This window comes from Balearica regulorum, chromosome Z, assembly GCF_011004875.1.
Source record: "Balearica regulorum gibbericeps isolate bBalReg1 chromosome Z, bBalReg1.pri, whole genome shotgun sequence".
In the NCBI taxonomy this organism is placed as follows: domain Eukaryota; kingdom Metazoa; phylum Chordata; class Aves; order Gruiformes; family Gruidae; genus Balearica; species Balearica regulorum.
Genome location: NC_046220.1, coordinates 18,933,384 through 18,958,929, shown reverse-complemented (window position 1 = coordinate 18,958,929; position 25,546 = coordinate 18,933,384). Strand labels below are relative to the sequence as shown.

General features: G+C 40.8%; 1 protein-coding gene across 1 annotated transcript in view; it reads left to right on the top strand.

Moving 5' to 3' along the window:
- The first annotated feature begins 299 nt into the window (after positions 1-299).
- The window catches only part of DTWD2 (DTW motif tRNA-uridine aminocarboxypropyltransferase 2), a 90,622-nt gene continuing 65,375 nt past the window's right edge, over positions 300-25,546 (top strand). Inside the window, exon 1 of the mRNA XM_075741011.1 lies at positions 300-528. Coding sequence (XP_075597126.1) covers positions 389-528 — 140 coding nt within the window. The 5' untranslated portion in view covers positions 300-388. The remainder of the gene's footprint in view (positions 529-25,546) is intronic.

Here is a 25,546-nt window from a genome sequence, read left to right as displayed (position 1 = left end):
TCTCAGCACCCAGCCACGCCGGGCGCCTCACACCGGGCAGGCGGGGGGGGGAGTCCGAGCCGACAGCCGGTAACCGCGAGCGACGCGCACCAACAGCGCCCCCTGCCGGCCGCGCCGCTCCCCTATGCGCCGGGTGAAAGGCTCCCGGCGCCCCGATTGGGTCCGCCCCCGTAGGGTTCCCCGCGCCCCAATTGGGCCAGTCCCTGCCAGGGTTCCTCGCGCCCCGATTGAGTCAGTCCCACGCGCTGATTGGGTCAGCCCCCGCCAGGGCTCCCCGCGCCTCGGTTGGGTCAGCCCCCGCGAAGGGGCGGGAGCCCCTCACGTGAGCGGGGATAGCGGCCTTTCCTGCCCGGCGGCGCCCCCTGGCGGCGACTCCCTTTGCACCGGCATGGAGCGGGGCAGCGCGGCGGCCGGCAGCGGGGCGGCCCCGGCGCGGGGCGAGGAGCACGAGGAGTACGAGGGCTGCGCGGGCCTGTGGGAGCTGCCGGTGGAGCGCTGCGAGAGGCGGCCGGAGTGCGGGCGCTGCAGGTGACGCGTGGGACAGGGCCGCGGAGGGGCCGCCGGGCCGCCAGCCACCGCCGGCTCTCGCCCCGCCCCGGTCTTCGGGAGGCTGCGCTGAAGCCCCGGGGCGGCGCGTCGTGGCGGTGGCGGGGGGCGGCGGGCGGCGCAGAGCAAACGGGGTTTGGTTGCTTAGCAACGGGGCAGAGGTGGGGTCGGTTAGTTAGCAGGGAACAAGCGGCGCGGGCACACGCACCCGCGCGCTCGAGTGTAGCTGAAATCTCGCGTGTCGCTGTGTGTCTGTGGCAGCGTATAAACATCTCGAGACGTACGTCCGTAGTAGGCGGTAGATCAGAGTTTCGGCCGTCTCGCCTCAGGAAGCTGCCTCAGCAGCGCCTGGCGGCGAAGGCAGCGGGCAGGCGGCAGGTGCGGAGGGCTTGGGGGCGCTCAGAGGGGCCGGCAACGAGCTGCTGCGACGTGGGGGTTTTGTTTGGTTGCTTTTGGAGAGGTCTCTGGTCCTCACCAGGCGTGTGAATTTGGCTGTACTGGGTTAGACCCCAAGCCTCCCTTTGCAAGCGCAGCCTGTGGCACCGCCAGCCTGTGGGAGGGTGCGGTGGGCCCTGGGTGCCATGCGGTGAAGTACATGAGACCTCAGTAGGGCTGCTCGGTCCTTGGTGCTTTGTCAAAAGAAAACAAGAAACTAACCTTACCTAACAATTTTACAGCTGATTTCAAAATCCATTCAAGCACTGGGGAATGGAGTGGGAAGTATAACTCAATGTGAACTCGGGTATCTTTTTAAAGCGGGCAGTGACTTCTGTTCTTACTGAAATGTCTTGTAACCTATATGTCTGTCTATATATGTCCATCTAATGGAGTGAGTTGGCAGTATATCAGTGGCTCCTGAACTGCAAAGTTTGTGCAAAACCACCAAAGAAAAAAATTTCCAGTATCTATGTTGATTTCATCTGTTTCTGTTGATTGTAAAACAAATAGAAAGGTATGTGATTTTGCTAACAGGCTAGTTGTACTCTCTTTAAACTGTCAGAGTTCCGGAGCTTATTTATGGTGAGGTTCCCATAAGTCAGTCCTATAAAAACTGTGTATCTTGTAAGTTATAACATTTATAAATGTTAACTATTAAAAAAAAAAGTCATGGGCAATAGTTGATGCCCAAAGATGAAAACCAAGCACATGCATGAGACTTCCCTTTTGCTGCTCTCTTTTCTTCTCCAATGACTTTTAGCTCAGGGGACTTCTTGAGCCAGATGTGGTTTTGTGTTTATTTAATATGCCCCAGTAGTGATTTTTTTTTTTTCCTCTGTGAACTTCTCCAGTCCCTCTTGAACCCATGTAAAGTTCTTGTATCTGCAACATTTGACTGGTGAGAAGACCCCTCAGGCCTACAAACCCCAGGTGGGAAGAATTACCTTTTGTTGTGGTTTAACCCCAGCTGGCAACTAAGCCCCACACAGCCACCTGCTCACTTCTCCCACCCCCAAGGGGATGGGGGAGAGAACTGGAAGAGTAAAAGTGAGAAAACTCATGGGTTGAGATAAAGATGGGTTAATAAGGAAAGGAAAAGCCACACACAAACAAAGCAAGACAAGGAGTCCATTCTCCCCTTCCCATGGGCAGGCAGGTGTTCAGCCATCTCCAGGAAAGCAGGGCCCCAGCACATGTAACAGTGACTTGGGAAGACAAACACCATCACTCCAAATGTCCCCCCCCTTCCTTCTTCTTCCCCCAGCCCCTTATATGCTGAGCATGATGTCATGAGGTATGCAATATCCCTTAGGTCAGTTGGGGTCAGCTGTCCCGGCTGTGTCCCCTCCCCAGCCCACTCACTGGTGGGGTGGTGTGAGGAGCAGCAAAGGCCTTTGCTCTGTGTAAGCACTGCTCAGCAGGAACGTAAACATCTCTATATTATCAACACTGTTTTCAGCACAAATCCAAAACAGCCTCACAGTAGCTACTGTCAAGAAAATTAACTCTATCCCAACAAAAACCAGCGCATTTTTTGTTTGTTTTGGTTGTGGCTTCTACCTTCCTGTTTTCCATATAGTATTCAAGGTGTGAGCAAGCCAGAAATGTATACCTTGGGTGATATGTTTCTGCTTATTCTTCTAAGGACCCTTCCTCATACTATGGGTGCTTAGTTTCCTAGTAACTTTATTGTAAAGGATTTTGTTAAAAGTCTTTTGGAAAGGCAAAGTTGATTTTTGACAGCTATAGTGCTGTCACCCTCATGTTTGTTGAATATTTAAGATCTTAAATAGTTTTGAAAAGCAGGATTTCCTTTTGAAAAGCCATGCCAGTTCTTCTCATGTAAATCATATATTTTTGTAAGTGTTCACTAACAATAGTTTTAATTAGTTTCTGCTTACATCAGCAGTTTTATTTGTTGCAGATTTTTTTTAAAGTTGTTTCACGTTTGCCATTTCAAGTCCTGAGGTGCCAAGGAACTGCTGAATGAGAGTTAACCCGCTGTCATTCCTTACTCAGCTATTTCACCTTGAGTTCTTTTAAAATGCCTGTGGGGTGCTGCTGATTATTGTTGTTTATTTTGCCAGTGTGTTTCATAACCTCTGCTCCAGTTTCTTCATTTTTGTACAGATTCTTTGGTGAGTCCCCCACCAAAATAGTTTCCAGAACAGGCATCTCCCATTTTCTTTCATAGTAAAACCTTATGGAAAGTGTTTACTCCTTATCACACCAGCTTCCTAAAGAGCTCTAAATGAATTACACTTGCTGTGAAGAGCATGGGTACAGTGAGGACAGACACTGGAAGAAATGCAGGGCAGAGAAACCAAGTAAGATAAAAAGTCCACAGAGCTGCTTGCTTTTTAAGAAACAAGAAAAATGGCAAATTTTTTTAAAACTAAAGTTTTGATGGAGATTACAGTGCAAGACAGAATTGTGCACTAAGGCTATTTTTGCCATGTATCCTCTCTATCCTCTTTCTCAGCAATGTAAATTATGCTTGCCACTGAGCACAGCTTTCTGCAGCATGACTTAGGGTATATCGTGGGAGGGATTATTATGAAACTTGATTATTACTGTGAACATTATCATGATCGTTATGGCTGGGGGCAGGTATCTTGATCTGAATCCCTTGATTTTTCTAAACTATAGAGTAGGTTTTTTCTCTAAAGAACCTTAATGGATGTGATTTAAGAGTATGTGGAATCAATGTTTGTAGTGGTGGTAGTGGTCTGAATTCAGTACAAAAGTACAGAAAAAATTGTTTGTCTTTAGCATCATTCATAGGTGATTCCTTGTGGTGACTGACTTAAGGTTTTGTGGGGGGGTTTTTTGTTTTTGTTTTTTAATATGGCAAGACAGCTGATGGACAACATTCTAACAAGTACTCAATCAGTCAAGATGTGAAACTGAAATGTGGGAGTAAGGTAGATGAGTTTTCATTTTGGATAATGTGAATGACTTGAGAGTCCTGAAGGAACAGAATGTTTTATAAGTATTATATGTTTGAGACTTTTTATTGCCTGTGGTGGTTGTGGAGAAAATGCTAGCATTTGCAATAGCTTATGGTAGAGAATTTGAATGAAATAAGGTAACGAAATTTTACATTTTGAAGGTTTGTGTGTAAGTGCTAGTTTGTTTTTTTTTTTAAAAAAGATTGTGGAAAATTATCCTACTCATAGTTGATGTTTGAGATGAGAAATGGCTGATGCACATGAAGTATGTGCAGTTCTCTTTATGCCGTTTTGTTCTTGAGGCTACAGTTTAATATGTATTCTGTTTATCTGACAAAACTAAAAGGTCAATGGTGATAAACTTTGAATCACTGATGGTAATTTGATCACTTCTTAGGGTTTTCTCAGCTGACTGAAATGTTCAACTTGCTTTCACAAGCCCCGTACCCAAACATTTCAATTGGAGAATTAGCTCTATATAGTTTCCAAGTTGCTGTTAGCATGGAAAACAAAATGAGCAGGCCCCACAACTGAAGCCATGTAGGACAACAATTTGATTTTGTGGTGTGATACTCTGAGAGCAATATAGCATTTTGAGATTGTGTCCTTGTGTAGGTCAGAGTTGATACTTGCTGTGCTCTTAGGGAAAAAGCCTTTTGGTAGTAGAACAGCAATAAATGCACAATGACTTGTTAACTCAGATCTTGACTGTGCGTGTGTAGAATTTTACTGTAGTAGTAGAACTTCTGAGGAGTCTTTTCAGGAAAAAGTAAGATTTTTTTTAACTGTATCACCTATGATCTATGGGCATTTCTAGGTCTCTTGTGGGCCTTCACACATTCTCACTGGAAACAGTCCTCTGTTTGCAGGACTAATTTATGTTGTAAAGTTAGGATAACAGCCATTGTTGGGTTGTGGTTTTGTTGTGGTTTTTTTTCCCCCCCTCAGATTCTGCTACAATATATGCTGTTATACAGTATTTGTATTTCAAGAGGGGGAAAAAAAAAAGAAGGAATAACTTTAGTCCTTTAATACAAATGCTCCCTTTGCCTATATCTAAAATATTACAGATACTACATATAATCTGAGTACTGTGTGAGTGCTCTTGATAGTGTTGATAGATTGAGAATGACATGTGATGGCATAGTGCTGCTTCATATTTTGAGGAAAACTATAATGTTCTTACGTAAGTGTCCCATATTTGTTAATAATCCATTTAAGTCATATAAAGGCTGAGTCTGAAGAAGCAATGTGGTCCTTGTTCAACACAATAAATATATGCAGTTGCTTTATAGCACATTGGTATGGTATTTAAGTGTAAACGTGACTTTTAAAGTTTAATTAACTATCAGAGACAAATAAGGATGCATTAATTCTTTTAGCGGTGCCTGCTGCAAGAAAATAGCTTCATAGCCTTTGATTTCTTTGATATTCTTAAAAATGAATGCTAGGCCTTTATTTTCACTGCTCTAAGTTTATTGCAGTTTTTCACTCCCTGAAAGTATGGATTCCTTATCACTGCTTAAACAAACTTCTTATGTAACTGAAACTGTGTATTTCCCCATGGTTCATGACTTGTAAGAGGTAACTTACTGTTCTGTAGGATATTTTAAAAAAAGTTTCATGCATTTTCTATTATGTTTGCATTGAAAAGGGAAAAAAATTACACATGGTTAGGTGACAGGCATCACTTGAGTGAATTTTATTATTCCATGTTCTTAAGTGGTGTATCAAAGGCAAATTTTTTTAAAGTGCTATTAGCATATTTAAAGACTCCTACATCAGAGCAATATTTTTGCTGAATTTACTCATTTTCAATATACTTCAATGTATGAAGTGGGTTTACAAATGTATCTGAGAACCTACATGTCAAAATTACGTTGATAAATAAGTTGGTACTGCAGATTTTAGGAGGAGATAAATTTGTACATCATCAGGAGATAGAAAGGAAAAGGCAGAGCAGATGAAACAAAAATCAGATCTGTTCACATGCTTGCTAAATTTGGCAGCAACTAAAAGTCAGATTGTGCCAGCAATTATTTTCCTTCATCAGGAGGGTGGGTTCACTGTGTGACTGGAAGGACTCTTGTAGGATTTCAGGAGGGAGTTGCTGTATCTCATTATTTGGTATTAGTGTTTACGTACGGTGCTGCTGTGAAGGAGAGTAAGTATCATCTAGTCTATGTGGATCTCTGTTCTTTATCTGGTTGGTGCAATAGTGATAACAAGGTAGTAGTGATGTTGCTCCTCCAAATGGAAGTGCAAATGAGCAGTATTACCATCTCATACTTTGGGGTGGTTTTTTTTTTTATTTTTAGGCATTTTTGCTTTTGGTGTGTGTGAAGAGGAATACCTGCTTGCTATCATGACATAATTATCAATGACCACTCTCACCGTCCAGCAGGGTTGGGGTTCTCAGCTGTGGCTGTAGTATGATCAGTCTGTCATGTCTCTGGTTTTTACATCACATAATGGGTGAGGTTAGCAGGGGCCTCTTGAGATTATCTAGTCCAGACTCCTGCAAAAGCAGGGTCAGCTAGAGCAGGTTGCCCAGGACCATGTCCAGTTGGATTTTGAGTATCTCCAAGAATGGAGACTCCACAACCACTCTGGGAACCTTTTCCAGTGTTTGACCAGTAAAAAAGTATTTTCCTGTGCTCAGATGGAGTTTAATGTGTTTTCCTTATACCCATTGCCTCTTGCCCTGATAGCAGGCCCTGAGGAAGAGTCTGGCTCCTTCGTTTTCATTCTCTTCCATCATGCATTTATACACATGGATATGGTCCTCCTGAGCCTTCTCTTTTCCAGGCTGAAGAGTGCCAGCTCTCAGCCTCCCCTCATACAGAAAGTGCTCCAGTCCCATAATCGTCTTTGGCTGTGTGCTGGACATGCTCCAGTAAGTTTATCTGTCTTGTATTGGGAAGCCCAGAACTGGGTCCCACACTCCAGATATGGCCTGACAAGTGCTGGGTAGAGAGGAAGGATCACCTCCCTTGACTTCCAGGCAGTGTTCTTAATGCACCCCAGAATGTTGTTGGCTGCCTTTGTGGCAAGGGCAAGGACACTTTGCTGGCTCATGATTAGCTTGTTGTCTGCGAGGTCCTTCTCTACACAGCTGTTTTCCAGCTGTTTGGTCCCCAGGTGTGTACTGGTGCCTGGGGTCATTCTTCCCTGTATGTAGGACTTTGCGTTTCCTTTTGAAACTTCATGAGGTTCCTGTCAGCCCATTTCTCCAGCCTGTCAAGGTCCCTCGTGTCAAAGTCCAGTATTCCCTGGTGAGGTTCTTCTAGATATTCCACACAATTTATGTATTTGAACATATCTGATGTTACATGAATTTTGATGTAGCAGAGTGATACAGCAATTGCAATCTACAGTGGATATTGGATTACAATAGTAATGTGATTATCAGTCCCTGTATGCTAGCCATCACTACACTGTGCATCCTAAGTTGCCAGGAAGGAACACGTGTGTTAACCCAGATCTCTTTAAAGTTCATTTGGTGTTTGTTCAGCTTTTATACTATGCTGAGCTGAGCCACATAGATACTTTCTCCATGCTGGTCTGGCTGGGTCAGGAAGATGATACTCTCTATTGATTATCTCAAGGGAGGCCATTTACACAAACAGTTGACCCACTCAACTGATAGAACTGTTTATCTAAAGCAAAGGCCACCCTCCAGTTTCCTTTGTGTTGAAATAAGTCCCTTCTTGAAAGGGTTCATTTATTGGTCACCTCTGGATGGCAGCACAGCCATGTAGTTGCCATTCCTCCCAGTGTATCATCTGGGAACTTGCTAAGGGTGCACTCTGTCCCAGCATCCAGGTCACTAATGAAGAGGTTAAACAGTATTGACCCCAGTATCAGTGCCTGGAGTACTCCACTAGCAACTTTGTCCTGCTGGTCACAGCCCTCTTCACCTGGCTGTTCAGCCAGTTATCACTCCTCCTCACTGATAGCTTATCTAAGAGAGTATTATGAGAGACTGAGACACTGTAAGAAGCCTTAGCAAAATTGACATCAACAACATCCACTCTTCTCCCCTCAACCACCAAGCTAGTCACATCACTGTAGAAGGCCATCAGGATGGGGTCAAGCATGATTTCCCCTTGTAGATCCATCTGACTAGTCCCAATCCCCTTCTTGTCCTTCATGTGTCTGGAAATGATTTCCACGAGGATTTTCTCCACTACTTTCCCAGGGATTGAAATGCAGTTGACTGACCTCTAGTTTCCTGGATCTTCTTGGCCTTCTTGCAGACAGGAGTCACATTTGCTTTCTTTCAGTCTTCAGCAATGTCTCCCACTATCCAGAGATAATCAAAACTGGACTTAAAATAACATCAGCCAGCTCTCTTGGTATGCATGGATGCAACCCATCAGGCCCTGTGGACTTTTTAACATCCAGTTTGTTTAAGTGCTCCCTAACCTTGTTGTCTTCCACCAAGGATAAGTCTTCCTTGCTCCATACTTTCCCTACTGGTTTCAGGTGCCTGGGATTCCCAAAGGCTGGCTTTACTGGTAAGGACAGAGGCAAAGAAGGCACTGCGTACCTCAGCCTTTGGTCTTGGTCCTGGTCCTGTGTCACCAGTTCCCCTGCCCCATTCAGCAGCAGGGTCATGTTTTCCGTAGCCACTTTTTTTGCTGTTTATGTACTTGTAGAGGCCTTTCTTGTCGCCTTTCACATCCCTTGCCAGATTAAACTCCAGGTCAGCCTTGACCATCCCTACATGCTCGGACAGCAGCTCTGTATTCCTCCTGGGCCACTTGTCCCTGCTTCCATTTCTTGCACATTTCTGTGGTTTTTTATGTCTGGGTTCAGTCAGGAGCTCCTGGATCATCCATGCAGGCTTCCTGCTATCTTTGTTGATTTCCTGCTTGTTTGGATAGACCCTTCTGGAGTTTGGAGGAGGTGATCTTGAGTATCAGCCAACTGTCCTGTACTGCTTTTCTCTTCATGGCCACATCCCACGGGATTCTTCCAAGCAGATCCTTGAAGAGGTTGAAGTCTGCTCTCCAGAAGTACAGGACAATGTTCCTACTTCTTACTCTGCTCTCTCTTCTTAGGATCCTGAATTCCACCATCTCACAGTCATACCAAGGCTGTCTCTCCCTTGTTCATAATTAACACGTTCAGCAGAGCAACTTTCCTTGTGGGTTCCTCAATCACCTGTGCCAGGAATTTGTTATCAGTGTACTTAAATCTCCTAGACTGCTTGAGCCCTGTTGTATTGTCCTTCCAGAAGATACCAGAATGGTTAAAACTGCCCATGAGGATCAAAGCCTGTGAACCTAAGGCTTCTTACAGTTGTTTGAGGAAAGCCTCATCTAATTCTACCTGATCAGGAGGTCTAAAGCAGATATCCACTATACAAAACACCTGTGTTGATGTGCCTGCTAATCTGGACCCATATGCTCTCGACTGACTCCTGACCTGTCCCAAGGCTGAGCTCCAGGCATTTCAGCTGGTGTCTCACATAAAGGGCAACTTACCCTCCTTGCTTTCCTAAAGGCTCTTTCCTAAAAAGCCTGTATTTCTCCATCACAGTGTGCCAGTCATGTAAGATATCCCACCATGTCTCCCTGATCCCAGTGAGGTTGTAGCCGTGTAACTGCTCACAGACTTCTCTCTCTCCCTGCCAGCACTGCCAGCAGGTTGAGGGAGGTGATTCTTCCTCTCCGCTCAGCACTGGTGATGTTTGTTCCCATCCTGAGTCTAGAAGCACTTCAGAAAAGCACCTAAGCGTGCCAATTCCCCAGTACAGGCTTAAGAGCCTTCCCCATTAGGCTGTTTTGCAGGCACCTCCTTCTTCACATGCTTGTCCTCACTCCACCTCTGTTTTGGTTTTTTTTTTTGGTTGCTATATCCCTTCTGTTCCCATCACCATGAGGCCTGCCACCCAACTTCCTTGTTTGTTGAGGAATCACTGCCTTCCCCATAATTTCTAGTTTAAAGTTCACCCCAACAATAGTTTGGCCAGCCTGTTTGCAAAGATAGTTTTACCCCATTTAGTAAATGCATCCCATTTCTTTCAAGTAGCTGTTGGTCCTCAGAGAGGATCCCATGGTTGTAGAAACCAAAACCCCACTGCTGACACCAGCTGCACAAATGGTTCTTAGCCTTCAGGGTCCATTGAGTCCTTCTGAGACCCTTCTCCCTCACCAGCAGGATTGACAAGAACACCACTTGTTCACTAGACAGCCACCCCCGGAGCTCTGTAGTCACTCTTGATAATTTTCAGGTCACCCCAACAGTGTCATTGGTGCCTACATGGAAGAGCAGCAGAGGGTAGTAGTCAGAGGGCCAGATGAGCCTTGATTGCTTTCCCACAAAGTCCCAAAATAAGTCCCCAGCAAGGAGCAAACTTCCCTCAAAGACACATCATGGGGGGCCTCTGTCCCCTGCAGCAGGGAGTCCTCTACCACTGTCACTGCCTGCTTCCTTCTAGTGGTCCTGAGTGGGTCAAGCCAAGCTATCAGAGGTGCTCCATTGGACAGCACTCCCAGCTTCTCATCAGCTATGAAGACACTGAACACATTGTGTAACTGCAAGTCATTGGGTGGGGCAGGAACCTTCCTCCTGGTGTCAGAGGTCTCTACCTTCCAGCCTTCATTATAATAGTTCTATCTTACCAGCTTCATGGGCACAGGTTCTTCATGCTCTTCTGCTGCAGCTGAAGGTTCGGGCTCTCAGGAGAGATCCTGCTGATTTCTTTCTTATACTCTTTGATGCTGTGCAGAGTGACCTCCTCCCACAGCCCTTTCACTTTGTAGCACAGCTAGTGAACAACTACATGCCTCCTGCAGGCTAGAAGACCACACACCTCAGTGATAGGCGTCAAGTGCTTCCTGCAGCCTGAGACTTGCAGAGGTCTGTCCTCCTTCTGAAGCTCCATCTAGGCCTTAGAGTCTAATAGCAAAGGGGTGGTTACTCCAGTGGTGCCTGAGAACCGTGCCCTGTGACCACTATTGCTGAGAGCAATGTTCTAATCCAATGTAGATTAATTATCATAGAATATCTCAAGTTGGGAGAGACCCATAAGGATCATAGAGTCCAACTCCCTGCTCCTTGCAGGACTACCTAAAACTAGATCATATGACTAAGAGCATTGTCCAGATGCTCCTTGAACTCTGACAGGCTTGGTGCCGTGACCTCTGCCCTGGGGAGCCTGTTCCAGTGACTGACCACTCTCAGTGCAGAACCTTCTCCTCATGTCCAGTCTGAACTTCCCCTGACACAGCTTCATTTCATTTCCTCATGTCCTATTGCTGGTCCCCAGAGAGAGGAGATCAGCACCTCCCTCTTAGCTGCCCTCCTTGATGAAGGCATAGACTTTGATGGGGTCACCTCTCAGCCTTCTCTTCTCCAAGCTGAACAAACCAATTAGCTGTTCTGCTGAGTGAGTTTTCTGCAGACAGGCTTTACCAGCTTTCTGCCTGCTGTTATCAGACTGAAGGTAGAAGGTGAAACTATAGAAGCTTGAGTTGGGAAAGTTTAAACTGCTGTGAAAGAGCACTGAGATAATACTACTAAATCAAAAGTATCCCCATTCAAAAGAAAATGAAATTAATTAAATATATCTGGTAAGATACAGAAGACAATAATGTAACCACTGATGATGTTACATTCATACTGTCATTCCTGACCATTTGACCAAAGCTGGCAGAAAGAAGTCATGCCTTCAGGAGAGTAGTTGGTCTTGATGAAGTTATAGGATAGTAATGAGACAAAAGCAAATTAGAGATCTGCCGGAAGAGCACAAGTAGCTGGTAATAAAATTTAATTCTGAGATGAGGCAAAACACTCTAGAAATAGTAATCTTTTGTAAACATGAAACTAGCTTTCCAGTTCTTAGCAGCAAAGGTTGTATTATGAAGATGCTATGTATTGTAGTTTACGTAACAGTATCTCAAAAGTGTCTGCAGTATTAGCATTTCCTGAGGAAGATATTTTGGTGGGTAGTATTCAGTATTTTGCAGATATGTCTAACAGAGCATATGTAAAGAATGGTTACATTGCAGAAATTAAATCTTAGGTCTGTCTGTGGATTTGTGTGGAAGGACTTTGTCAGTGACACAAGTCCAGTGTGAGGCTGGGGAAGAGGGGAGTGCCTAGCAGGGAAACACTGGGGAGAGTAATTGTTCTTTAAAAGACTGTTAATAGCTGTTCCTGTTAATAGTGGATAAGTGTGTGTTGCAGCATAGCTGAAGGAATTGGAAAATATTTATCTCTTTATGGATTTTTGGCCTGTGGAACTGAATTTTATTTCTTGTAATTTTTTTCATGTATTACTTTTCAAAAAATATGGTGCATTTGCAATTCTGTTGTGCCCTTGTGTTGGCCTAGTAATTGCATACATAGGTTTTTCAAAGTGTTGTCCAAACATGGGGACAGAATTTCCTGAACTGGTTAATTGATGTGACTTTTGTAACTAGTTTCAACACAGATGAACCTGATAAAATAGTTACAGGCCTGGTCACCTATAAGTTGCATTTCTTTGAAAAATAACTATAAGTATTGGCAAAGATTTCTCATGTCCTTACTGTGAATGTAAAATAAGTGTTTATTCCTGACATTGAGTGATTTTTATATAAATAATTTCAAATATGTACATAATATATTAAAGAAGGGTAGAGGTGTAAATGTATTTCAGTTTCCATAAGTCTAGTTATAGAGGCAGCTAACAAGATAAGAGACCTTGGTGTAAATCAGGTGTCTGACCTTGCTTTGGAGCTTTGTCAGTGAATGACACGAAGAAGTGCTCTGTTGCCATGACCGTATGCTTTTTGATACGTGATTTATGTGTTCAGAGCCAGCTTGGATATCTGTGTATTGTCATAGAGCTGGAAGGTGAGTTAAGTTCTTAAGCAAGGAGGTGCTGTCAGCCTGCCTCCAGACTTGGAGTTGATTGTAGTTTACGGGCCATCAGAGAATCCAGCCGCAAGAACACAGAACAAATTACTGTTGTGAGTTTTACATTTAAACACATGTGCAGCAAGGGGAAAACATTCCTTAGAAGTTTTACAGCCTAATGCAGAATTATTTAACAATAAATGCCTATTTTTGCAACTGCAAAAAGTTTTACAAACTGAAAGTTTATTTCAGCAGTAACTGGTTATTTAGATTTTCCTACCATTGGAGCAGCAGAGATATTTATGCAGTAATATGCCAGCTCTTCTGAAGAGGCTAAGAAATTTTAATAGGGCTGGGGGTGTGGAATGCAAGAGTACATAAGTTGAAAGTCTGTACCATTCAAGAATTACTTTTTTTCCTTCATTAGACACATATGTCTTTTGAGTTTTTAATTTATTTTTAGTAGAAGATTCTCAAGGAGTTTTAAAGAATGTTAGGAGGGACGCTTGAAATTCTATACTTAATAGTAAAATAGATGTAGAATTTACCAACTACAAATGAAGCTGTAAGTTGTTTGAAATTGATGAACAAAGATACATGTAATCTGTACTATATTTTAGGAAGAGAAACTAAAGGTAAGTGGAAAAATTACCAAGCATCAGTTTTGAAGTTCAATGCCTCATGTAATCTTAACACACTGTTACTAATGTTGATTTAAATGTTGTTTACACAGTAAATTCTGTGGCTTCTGTTCGTTTGCATTATAAATATCAAGCTAAACATTGGTCAGTGGGTTTCAGTTTATATTTCTTCTGCATTTAGCAGTTACTGTATCCAGAGTGGTTTCTCATGCTGTTGTTTCTTTGGCCTATGTTAGCAGTAATGAGTGGTGCCAGAACTGTTGATGAATTAAAAATTTTAGTGACCTGAATGCTACTTCTTTCTGCTGGGCTAAATTTCAAAGGAATTTATTCATTTCCTATTATATTGTGATCAGATTAATGAGTAGTGACCTTTTTAGGACACTTACTTTGTGCTCGGCCGACTTGGTTAGCATCTAGTTTGATCCGCTGACATTAAAACAACAACAAAAAGGCTATGTCGGGCTGACCATATCCTTTTGACTGTGGACAGCTATAGGCTAGTAGGAGCACAATCAGAGATGAGAACTGCAGCAGAGAATAATCTTTTTAATTAAAGCAACTCTAGTACCTTTGATCTGTTTCTTTTCTGTAATTACACCAAGTGCAACTTTGCCTTGGGGATGGTAGTGTATTGTAAGAGAAGCCAAAGATATTTCAGCATTGATGAAGCCTCCCCAATTTAATCATAAGAAATACTAAAAATACCAGTGGTTGCTTTACAATAATTGCTATTGATTTTTATAAACATAACACAAAGTAAAAACCTTAAAAAAAATAATGCATTTTACTTTTCATGCTGTGACAGTTACAAAAGTGGGTGAGAGCAGAAGACTTATCCATATACCCAAAAAAGAGTTTATTTAAGCGCAGCCAATTCTGTGATTTTTCTTATAATTTCTGAGGCTCGCGTCTGAGATTGGCATACATGAATTTCACCTGGAATGTGGTGCTATGAAACAGAACAGCATTTGCTTTTGAGGAGAGCCAGCCCTGACATATCCCAGAGTTGTTTAAGACATAAAAGTACTGTAGAGCTTGTCTGAACATCCTGTGATTGATGTGGTCTTACTTCACTCAGATTCCTCTTCAGTTACCCCGTTTTTTTTTTCTCCTTTTGTTTTCCCCTCAGCCTAATTGAGTTTCATTTTTTACAAAACCAAGCTTTCCTGTCACTTCAGATGCACCACTCAGACCTCCCTCCCTTCTTGAGTCTGTGTGCCTAGAATTTCTTAAGGTTTTGGCGGGTTTTTTTTCTGACTTCCTTCAGAATTAATTATCAGGGTTATCTGACTTCTTCCATCTCTAGTTTTTTGGCAGCCTTTAATTTATGAATATTTTTTTTGTTGTTTTCCATTTCATTTGTGGAAAGTGGTTGTTGGAGTCTCCTCTCCTCCTTTTAGTGACTATTTCATTCCACCAACTGATCTCCCATCCAGATTTATCCCTTGCAATGCATCTGTATATCACTTTCTCATTTTTTAAGTCAAATACTGTCTTCTGAGCACTGGATTCAGTTTTCTCTTGGCTCTTTTGTAGCTTTACTAAGATTGTACTTTTGCTCCACAAGCTCTGCTGAAATGTTTTTTGTCAAAGTTTGTAATACTTTCTGCTTGGAACAAATAATCCAGCTTCAAACTCTTGGATATGTCAGCCTAGTAGTTGCCTGTGTTGTTACTGGAAGCATAGCTCTCCTTTGGCTTCTTAAGACATAGTCCTCAGCTATTTTATTTCTCCATCTTTCTACATACCATTTCTGAGTTACACCAATGATACCTATAATTTCTGTAAGAGTTTCTGTTTGAATTCTTGTCCTCAGTTCCTAAAGCTATTAAGCACCTATGTCAATATTGACGACTTGCAAACTACCCCTAAGGCGTGGTTTTCATTTACAAGTTTATCATCTCATGAATGTCCAGCTGTATCAACTTAGTCATGTAAAGGAGAACGTGTCCTTGCTCTACTTAATTTTTGTCTTGCTGGGCACTGTTTAAAGAAAACAGACAAAATGAGTCCTGGAGGCCTCAATCCACTGGCTTTTCTGGCACAGCAGTGGTAGATAGTAGATGATTTATGTTGTAAAGTTAACTGGAATTTTTCTGAACTAATGAGTAGCCAAATACTTACTGTGGCTCATCTTTATTTCTTTCTACATCTTTTTATTAATTGCTTCTATATTAACAATCAATAATACAGGGTTTGTTTGTGGGTTTTAATTTTTTTTTTCCTTTTTTAGAGCAATCAACTGTTATGCAAAAGGCCAGAGACTTTAAATAGAGTGTGCATGCTCCTTAGGTTTTGGAAGGAACACCTTTTAAAGGCACATTTTTTTGTATGAATTGACAATATCAAAAAGGGTAATTTGAGGATTCTTATGATTTGTTACATGTATGGGTCAACAGTAGTGGTTTGCTTCAGTTTTATAATATATGGAGCTTGTTTTTCCTGATAGTTCTGAATTCAATATTACACTTAGGCAATTTGGGAATAATCCCTTTAATTTTTTCCTCAGTGTCTATTAGGATTTGATTTAGAAACTTGATAATTTCTCTCTCTTTGTTGGAGTTTTGAGCTTGTAAAATCATTAGGGTTTAAATGTGTTTTGCTATTTTTAATAGAAGGGCTTGTTAATTGTACCCTTCTATTAAAAACAGGGATTTTTTTTTCATTAAAATACCAAAGATAGGAGCAATTAAATCCAGATGTGCTGTTTCTCTTGGACACCCACATCTAATTCTCCGTGAACATCTAAGTTCTTTTAAAAACCCTAACGTATGAAAAAGCAGATAGTTAATGCAGTACATTTAGTTGATTTTAAGTTCCTTTTAGAATACGTCATCTCCAAATAGGTTAAACCCCCCCCATCAAGTACAACAAACTTGTGTAGCCCCTTCATGTCTTACAAAACTGAGGCAGAGATTCTGATGGGTATGTGTGTGTTTTAAACTCAAGTAGTTTCAAAGGAGTCTAGACACCTAAATATCTTTGAGCTTCAGTCTCTAAAACTACTTTGGTAATGTCTTTGACATTTATAACAGTACAGTGGATATAATCTGTCAAACCCTATTAAGTTAGTTATCTTTTAATTTTCTGTTATGAGCCACTGCTTTGGTTTTGTATTCTGTTAATGTTTGCAAATATAGATTATGTAGCAGTTTGGAGAGGGGTCGGGAGAAATTTAATAGGGGCACAATCAGAGGACTAATGAAGTCATTGTACCACAAAAACAAGTGGGGGTGGGGGACAGAAGGAAGAACAGCATGCCCACCTTCTTCACCAGAGTGATTAGTGGATTTAATAGTATTTAACCACAATGACAGGTTTTGAAATAGTGGTGATTACATTTGTCTTAGTGAGTAAGAATACTAGGGAGGCATTTGACAATTTTCTGCAATATCCTGGTAGTCAAGCTGAGAAAATACAGACTAGATGAATGCGTCTACAAAATGAAAAGAGAGCTGGCCGGGTTGTCGAGTTCCAGTGATCAACAGTTCAAAGTCTATGAGAAAGCTGCTTAGGAGAGGTTTCTGTGGGGGTTTATGCTGTGTGCAAAGCTGGTGAACATGTTCCCAGTGACCAGGTTGATGGGGTGGAAGGCATGCACAGCAAGCTTGCAGGTGGCACCAACATGGGAGTGGCAGTTGCTGTACTGCAGGATAGAGCTGCCATTGAGAGACACTGACAAACTGTCTTGTCATTAGGAACCTCACAGAATTCAGCAAATTGAAATTGAAAGCTGTATGTCCTGGGGCTGAACAGGCCCTGGCAGCATTGCAAGCCTGTGCACTGACCGGCGAGGGAACTGCTCTGCAGGACAGAACTAGGGCACCAAGGTGGACAGCAGGCTGAGCGGGGCCAGCAGTGTGCCCTGCGGGCAGAAGAGCTCCAGTGTATCCTGGCTGTTTTAACCAGAGTGTGGCTGTGTTTCAACTTAAGAAAAAACAAGTTATTCTTTGTGAGAGCGGTTAAATGCTAGAGCTGGTTGCCTGGTGAGACCATGGAGTCTCCATCCTTGGAAGTGCTCAGACCAGGTTGCTCAAGGCCTTTGAAATTACTCCTGTTTTGAGTGGGAAGCTGGCCTAGATGACCTCCAGAGGTCTCTTCCAATCAGAATTATTTAATGAGTCTGTTTGTATTGTTGTGCTCTGAGTTAATACCAGTGGCCTCTCAGACCAGGCAATGCTAATTTTCTCAGCGCAAAATCTTACTGTTGTGGTCCATCTCATTCCTGTCAGACTCTTAATGAGGTACTCAGGTGCAGTCTAACCTTGTTTTTGTTAACTTTTATGAGCAACATAAACATATACTACATTAGTTATAAAACTTTTATAATTTACACAAGAAAGGTTCATTTATGCAACAGACTTTTAGCTTTCTTATTCAGAAGAAGGTATTTTAAGGTATTTTTCCTTAGAAATGCTGCCTGCAAAGTACTTTGAGTGGTCATTAGGTACAAATCAATATGGGTCTGGGATTTGAGATGATGACTGCTATATTCAACAATTAAAAGCACTTGTGTTTAATTGATTGTATACTTTAAAAGCAATATCTTTCAATATCCCCAAAAACCTTAGAATAACATAATGAACTTGATGCCTGATTAAATAAATAAAATATTCTGTATTCAGTAAAAACATGTTTTAATGAAATATAACAACTGTATTCTTTTGAATAATAGGTATAGTGTTTTAAAATATGTTATTTCATTGCATTATACCAGGAAATCAGTTGACTGCTTTTTATTAAGATTGATGCTAGATCAAAATCAAAATGAAAGTGTGTTCAACAGAGGTGCCTGCTATTCAGAAAAAGGACGCTAGAGTGTAGTATAGCATTTGTAGTACTCTTAGAACTAAGACGTACCAGGAAGTCTTCTGAACAGAACGTTGCTTGCACACTGCCTTTTTTTTCACGTGGTGCTATAGTGTTGAATTATACCAAAGTTCTCTGAATGTACAAATACAATTCCATTCTTCTACCATCTATGGAAGAAGAAGTGAATAGTACACTAAAATACTTTAATTGAAGATCCTACTTAATAGTTAACCATTTTCCTAACATTTGTTATTCATCATCTGAAGCTCTGTTAACTGTATTTTTTGCTTACATTCATTGAAGATAAACTGTGGAGGATGGTAGATTTTCCTTTTAATGGAGTATGTACTCCTTTAAAGAAGTTTTGTCTCATAGAAGGCATCCACTTTTATGTTAATGCTAAATATAGATTAGAATAGGCTTTCTATTGTGTACTCATCTGTTTTGCCAAAATAAAGTACAGAAATACCTTCATTTCATTGCATATTTTTTTTTGTTGTTGTTATTTGTGAAAGAAAGGCATTGTTGCATGGGTTGAGAGATACAAAAACTTAGCTCTTCTTTGAGAAGATGTGTGGGTACTAACGTCAGATTTGTACAGTTGCTGTTTGAACCACCAAATGCAGCTGAAATGTTCTGTTACTAGCTCTGGCTAGCAGCGTCTTAATCCTTAAGCTTCTCAAGGTGCCTTTTCCCTGGCTCATTGCAATGTTCACTATGACCCTTTATTCCACTTGGGGTGCAAAAAAGCTTGTATTCCCTCATGCCGACACCAGACTGAGAAGGAGAGGGGGAGAAGGGCTGGTTAGCCACAATTTCTGAGAGTCCTCTGCAGGGAGGCTCTTTGGGCAGACGTGCAGGGGCCTAGCAAGCCTGACAGACCCAAGGCTAAAGAGAGGACCCTGCCTGCTAGCCCTGGCAGGTCAGAAGAGGTCATCTGCTGTACAGAAGTCCAGGTTCCATGTGTAATATATTTTTGGTCCTTTTCTGGATTGTAATGAAAGCATGGTGTCAGCAGAGAATCAGCGTTGAGTTCTGTCTCTAGTGGCTTTTATTGCTTAGGAAGTACCCCTATCATTCTGCTGAAAACAGACTGAGTAGGAGGCAGAAGCAAACTTCCCTTAGGCTGTGCTGCTCCAATTTACCAGTTACGTATGTTCTTGTGTGTGGGGATGCAGATGTTAGCAATGCACCAGACAATTTGTTTTGCAAATCTGTATAAAAATGTAATAAGACTTGTGAGTAATTGTGTACATATACAATTAAGATTTACATAATTATTTGTCGCTAACCTAAAGAGAAGCTGAAATACTGCTAAAAATACTAATTGCTGGTGAGTGTATTAATACTTGCTAAAGCGCCATTCCACCGCAATATTACATAAAATTTAATATCAAATGGAATTTTTTATTTTGAAGCTTGCTGAACTGGGAGGGGCTGAGGAGCAGGTGGAGCAGCGGGGGGCTGCGGGCACAGCACAGCCCAGCAGTGGTGGTGGACGGCTGAGTGGTGCCTGGTGAGGGCACCCGCTGTGTGGCAGGAGCAGCCCCAGTTGTGGTTCGGCTTAGTGGCCCTTACTAGGGAAGCCACACAGCAAGTACTTTCTACATTATGACAATTTTTGCTTCTCTGGACTGTATTATAGCTTAGTGGTTTCTGCCCTGTTCCAGTCCCTGCCTTCAAGATAGTTTTCAGCTTTTTATTTTCTGTTCTAGTCAACACAATAAGTTAATGGAAATTTTTTAGGCCAAGTGAGGGCAGAATTTTCTAATACATGATGTTGTTCAGGTAAATAGGCAACAACTCTAATTCTAGCCAAGTAACTGCTTACATCTTTTCTCCTTTTTCATGTAAAAGCCTTTAGAAAGGGGGACAGGTCAGATTGTGTAACTGGAGTTCATAAAATCCTGCCTACACAAAGTTCAGATTCTGTGTCTCTTTTAATTAAAATCGCTGGAAAGACATAAATTAAGAAGGCTTAGAAATGAAAACTTCAAGAGAGTCTTTTTGACAGTCTTTATTTTCATAAGCATTTTGTATTCTTATGTTGGAAATGGTTTGGTGCAGAATTTTCAGATGTAGGCACTTCTTAACCTTGTTCTTTTAAACAAGCTGCATGTCAACTTAAATAAACCATGGCTGAAGTCAACTTTATCACATAAAGCCAACAGCACAGTTTCTAATTTTGTAATTATTATTTCAAAGGCTAAAATAGTAACAAGCTTTTGGGGAAATACTACTCTTCAGTTTGAAACAAACATTCAAATAAATGTACTTCTCTAGTGTTCCAAAAAAAAAAAAAAATCATCTTCAGCCAATAATATCCACAGAGCTCATTTAACTTAAAAAGGATTATTTTAGGAACTTCATATGCTCTTTAGAAATATACTTCTGTTTTCACTTTATGCTCTTAACTTCAGTGTTCTCTGCATATATACAAATGGATGAAAGAATCAAGATGCTGATTCTGTATTGTTGCAATTTTTTTTCCTTTTTCTTTCTTGGATTGGTGGGTTCCTCTGTTGTCCAGGAAATTCCGAGCTTTTCTGCAAGACTTTTTTGGTTACAGAATTTTTCTGGTTTTTTTTTTTGTCTTTTCTTATAACAGCCTCTAAACTTCTGAGACCGATTTGGAATTATAAAGCTGGCAGTGTAAAACTTCAGTTTAACTTCTTAATCTTAATGTCTCAATGGCTCGCTTTAAATGCCATTACTGCTTCACCTTCTCCAACAAATTTAAAGCTCTGCTAACTGTCTGGCATCAAGCTTGTCAGAATGCCAGCTATTTTGCCAGACTGTAGAGCCAAGATACATGAAAATGTCAACAATCTCAGGCTCATTAGTTTTTGGCTTTCCTGGCCTTTCTGTAATGACTGCAGTGCTGCATAAGCTAAATGCTATTTTTTGTATTTACTCCTATTAGTTACAGTGGAAACCACAGGCAACTTTAATGTAAACAGTTGAAATAGTTGAAAGAGTGTTCTCCTATTGATTTGTTAACTTCAGTTATTTGCAAGGAAAACTGCATGCCAAGGTCTGCTTCCATAGAGTAAGTTAGGAAAATATAGACAGTGGGTATTTTGTTCTTTTCTTCTTTGTATCTTTTCTCTTTTATGGCATTGGAAGATATTTGTTGTTTTTAATATGTTCAGATTAGCCTTGTAAAGCTGCCATGAACATTTCAGGCTAAAAAATCCCCAGACTTACTTGTTTGTCCTTTATTTATGATTTAATTGGTCAGGCAAAAAGGTTATTTGCTTTGGGAAATGGTCTGCACAACATAGAGCCTTTAATAAAGGTGGCATGGACCTTGTCCACATTTCTGAAATATATTGATTTTTGTCTGTATACCTTCAGCATGAAAATATGTAAAAGAACACTCCTTGAGGACAGCTTACACTTAAAATACGGCATTCATACAGATGCTGTACTAATGAATCTACTAATTTTGTTGAGTAACCTCTTACCTTCCATTGTGATGTCAAAGTCTAAAGGAAATGTCCAAAGTAATTTAAAATACTTCTAATGTAATTGCCTGTCGCCGTACTGTTATAAACTTCTCCATAAAAGCCACTTCACCCTTAAGTGGTAAGTCTCTGGATACAACTATTTCTTCAATACATAATAATAACAACAACAATAATTATAATAATCTGTTGTACCATTTACTTAGTGTTCAAAACCATGGTGGATAATATGACAATGCAAAATAGAAGGGAAGTTTGGAATGATACATGAACTACCATATACTTGAAAGGGAAGGGTTTTTTTCTTTACTAATTTTAGATATTTTTGCGAATACACATTTTCTGGAGAGAAATATATACATGTACATTTACTTATTGGCTAATTTTTTTCAAGAAACGCACTAGCTGGTGTAATTTTCTAAAAGACAGGAATGTTGTCCTTAATGAGAACTCTGAGCTTGCCATGAAATAAATGACTCCTTCCATCCCTTACCTCTGGATTGCCTTTTTTGTCCAATTTTAGTCTTAAACTCAGGAAGAATGACATCTTGTAATCTTTGTAAGTTAGACTTTTCAAATGTTTTGCTACAGTTGTTCAAATCAAGACCAGCTGAGCTTTGACAGAAAAATCATTACCAACTGATAGCTGTTTGTTGCTGAAAAAGAAATGAGTTGGTGATGTAAATCCTATTTCCAGTGGCTGGGTGTCAACAACAGAAAACTCCAAGCTCAAAATCAGCACTAACACAACAGCTTCTTTAAGACTTGCATTGAGGATAGTTTTGATGATTTTGCTTTCTGAGATAAATTTTGTTGCTTTTTATCAGTAAGAGCTCAGGACATAATTCCTGAAATGCATTGGGTTACTCTGAAAGTAAATGTTAAAATGGGACTATATATATGTGTGTGTTCGGAACTTTATTTTCTTCTGTTGAGTGTAGGAGCTGGGCATAGTCTGTTGCCTTTTTTTGTTCCTTCCTTTTTTTTTTTTTCCTCCACATCTGTGGTTCAACAACTTGTTTGTACTGTTGTTCAGTAACAGTAAAACATGCGTTCATGCTTACTGTGCTGATGGAGACTGAAAGACCAGAGAGCTGCTTGCGCATGACCTTACAGCTGTATTCTTTTAAACAGTGATTTATGCCAGTAAGCCATACTCAGAACAAATGGGTCAGACCTGAGGTTCGTGTGGTGGAGAGTTGAACAGTGATGAACAACAGGTACCTGGGGATCAGCAGAGATATATGGCAACTATAGAGTGATATTTTGTGGCTCATAGGAATACTAGTTCTGGGATTTTCTGAACCAAAAAGCATATCTTCATGTTTTAATAGCTCTTGATGATGGAGCTTTTTCTTTTTTTTTCCTGCAGTGAATTTTTTTGTTGCCGTTATCATGTGATAAGATGTACAATGTAGCTATTCATGAAACAGATGCAAATAGGCATTTGGTTTTGAACTTACTGGTATCGCTTGATGCCTCTCCAATTAACTGTCCTATTCTTTGGGTTTTCTGAAGTCCATTGCTCTGGGCAAAGGCCCAGGATTGTTTCACAATTGCAAGAGAGCAGTAGTTTTCAAATTGATGGAGAAATCTTCACTGAATGTGGTGGAAAACATCAGGGTTTTGGTCAGGAGAGTTGTAGCCCCTATTGCTGAGGGTAGAGTGGAAAACAGAAAGAAGGGCAAGGGATGTGTCTTCACTCCATAGCACGCAGGAGCAGGAGAACTGCTGAGAGCTGGTGGCGAGGGAGTCTGAATGCTAGGAAATAGTGCTGTGATCTCTTAGCTGCTCGCTACTAGTGTGTGCCTTTTGAGAGGCGGGGAGATGGCTCTATCTCCCTGTCCTCCTTTCTGAACCTTTTTCTGTACCTCTTCTCTGATGTGTCTCTGACCCCATCCCATTGCCTTCTCCCATTGCTGCATCCCCTGCCACTGATATTGGTGGAATACCAGATTGGTTCAAAGGCAGGTTTTGTCTAAAAATACTGTATTGCTTTTTGAGTACCTTTGATGATATCATGCCTCTTTATACTGTGACCAAGCTTACTGTGTTGGTAGTGTCTTGTGGTGAGAAGAAGAGACACTGCGTTGTGTCAACTGTACAGCTGTCAGAGAAGTCCTCTGGAAACTAACTTGTCAAATACAAATGCTAACTTGTATCAAATTGGTCACTTTTATGGTCATGTTAGTTTGGAAATCTGTGATACTGCCTTGAATCTCTTCTGGTACAAAATGCTAAACTTAGTCTGGTATGTTTTAATGAATTTAAAATGTAGTGCTGCAGTGAATTTTCCTGGAACTAGATGGAAAAGTTTTGAAACTTGTAACAGAATACATTGCAGGTTTGAAATGATCCAGTCTGATAATACCTTAAATGTGTGTTTCTAGGAGGATGCTTCTCTGTTTCTGCCTGGCACTCCAGAGCAATGAAAGGAGGAAGCTGATATTTGTAGACATTATACGGAGTCTTGACATCCAAACTCAGTGCCTCTAGCTCATTAGTTCACATTCCCTATGCATTGGGAAATGATTTTCCAAAAAATGTAAAGAGACCAAATGACTTCATAGCTCTTTTATGGTAATAGCGGTAGAGCTTTTGTATGAATTAGAACAAGGATTCCAGATTTCTAATCAGCTGAGTTATCGGATTGCTTGAAGTTGCTGTCCATAATTCTGTTGAAGAGAGTTCAAAAGTCTTTGTGCAGGATAACTGTAAAATTTCTTTAAATAGCTAACTCTTTATTAAAGGCAGTTTGTTTGCAGAGTAGTTGATATGTGTTGGCAGGCAATGTGGAAATAAGTTTTTTCCTGATGCGTGTGATCTTTTCTTTGGATAGAATATCTTTTCTGTGCACGTTTTTACAGAGGAGGTTAGCAGAACAATTAATCTTGTGCTCTTTAAATGCTTCTAGAGCTGATGAAGATGTTGAGGAGCTGAGGATGAGAAAGAGTATTTGTCTAATTTGTCCAGGAATGCAGGTTGACTAATCAGTAGATATCATCATCAGTTTTGAACGTTGTGGTTTATTAATATACATATATAATTAATCACCCTTTGAGTTATAAATTTGAAATTCAAAAGGCACAAATAATTTTCACTATGATTTGTATTAGATCATTCTCCATTAAAATTTATTGTTTTAGTTGGGAAACTGGGATATGTTCCATTAAATTCACTGGTTGCACCATTTAAAAAAAACCTCAGGAAAACAATCAAAAACTATGCACTCATTTATTTATTTTTAACTTCTCATGGGAAGCAAAACCTCAGCAATATTCCTTTTTTTTTTTTTTTTTTCCATTTTACTTGCCAGGAAGCTGATGCTATACAGGTTACCAAGTGGAAAAGGAAGTGCTTTGTTGATTGTTCTGGATACTCTCCCTACCTGTGTTTCTGATACTATGTTTTTACCTTATGTGGCTGTTGACTTTTAATGAAGTTTGTAAGAATTTAATTTTAAATCTTCATGCCTCGTGACCAATGAGTTCCAAAGTCTTTTGAAACAGAAAGAGGAAAGGATGGAAGCTGGAACATGATGGAGTCAGAATAATCTTCTATGCCTGATTTTTTTTCTCAGGAAACACCATTAAACTAAGGCTTCGAAATTTTGCTTAACTAAAGAATATTCAAAATAAGCCTAGAAGAAACCTAAACCATGCCGATGGCTCCTTGAGTTTCTCTGCGTTTCATGAGAGCAGTTAGCACTTCTCAGAAAGGTGGCTTTCCAAAACTTACTTCAAAGAGAAATTGAAGAGCTGGTGGATGTGCAATTAGGAAACGGAGGCTAAAAAAGGATGAGCTTTTATTGCATTTTACTTTTGATAAATTTTTT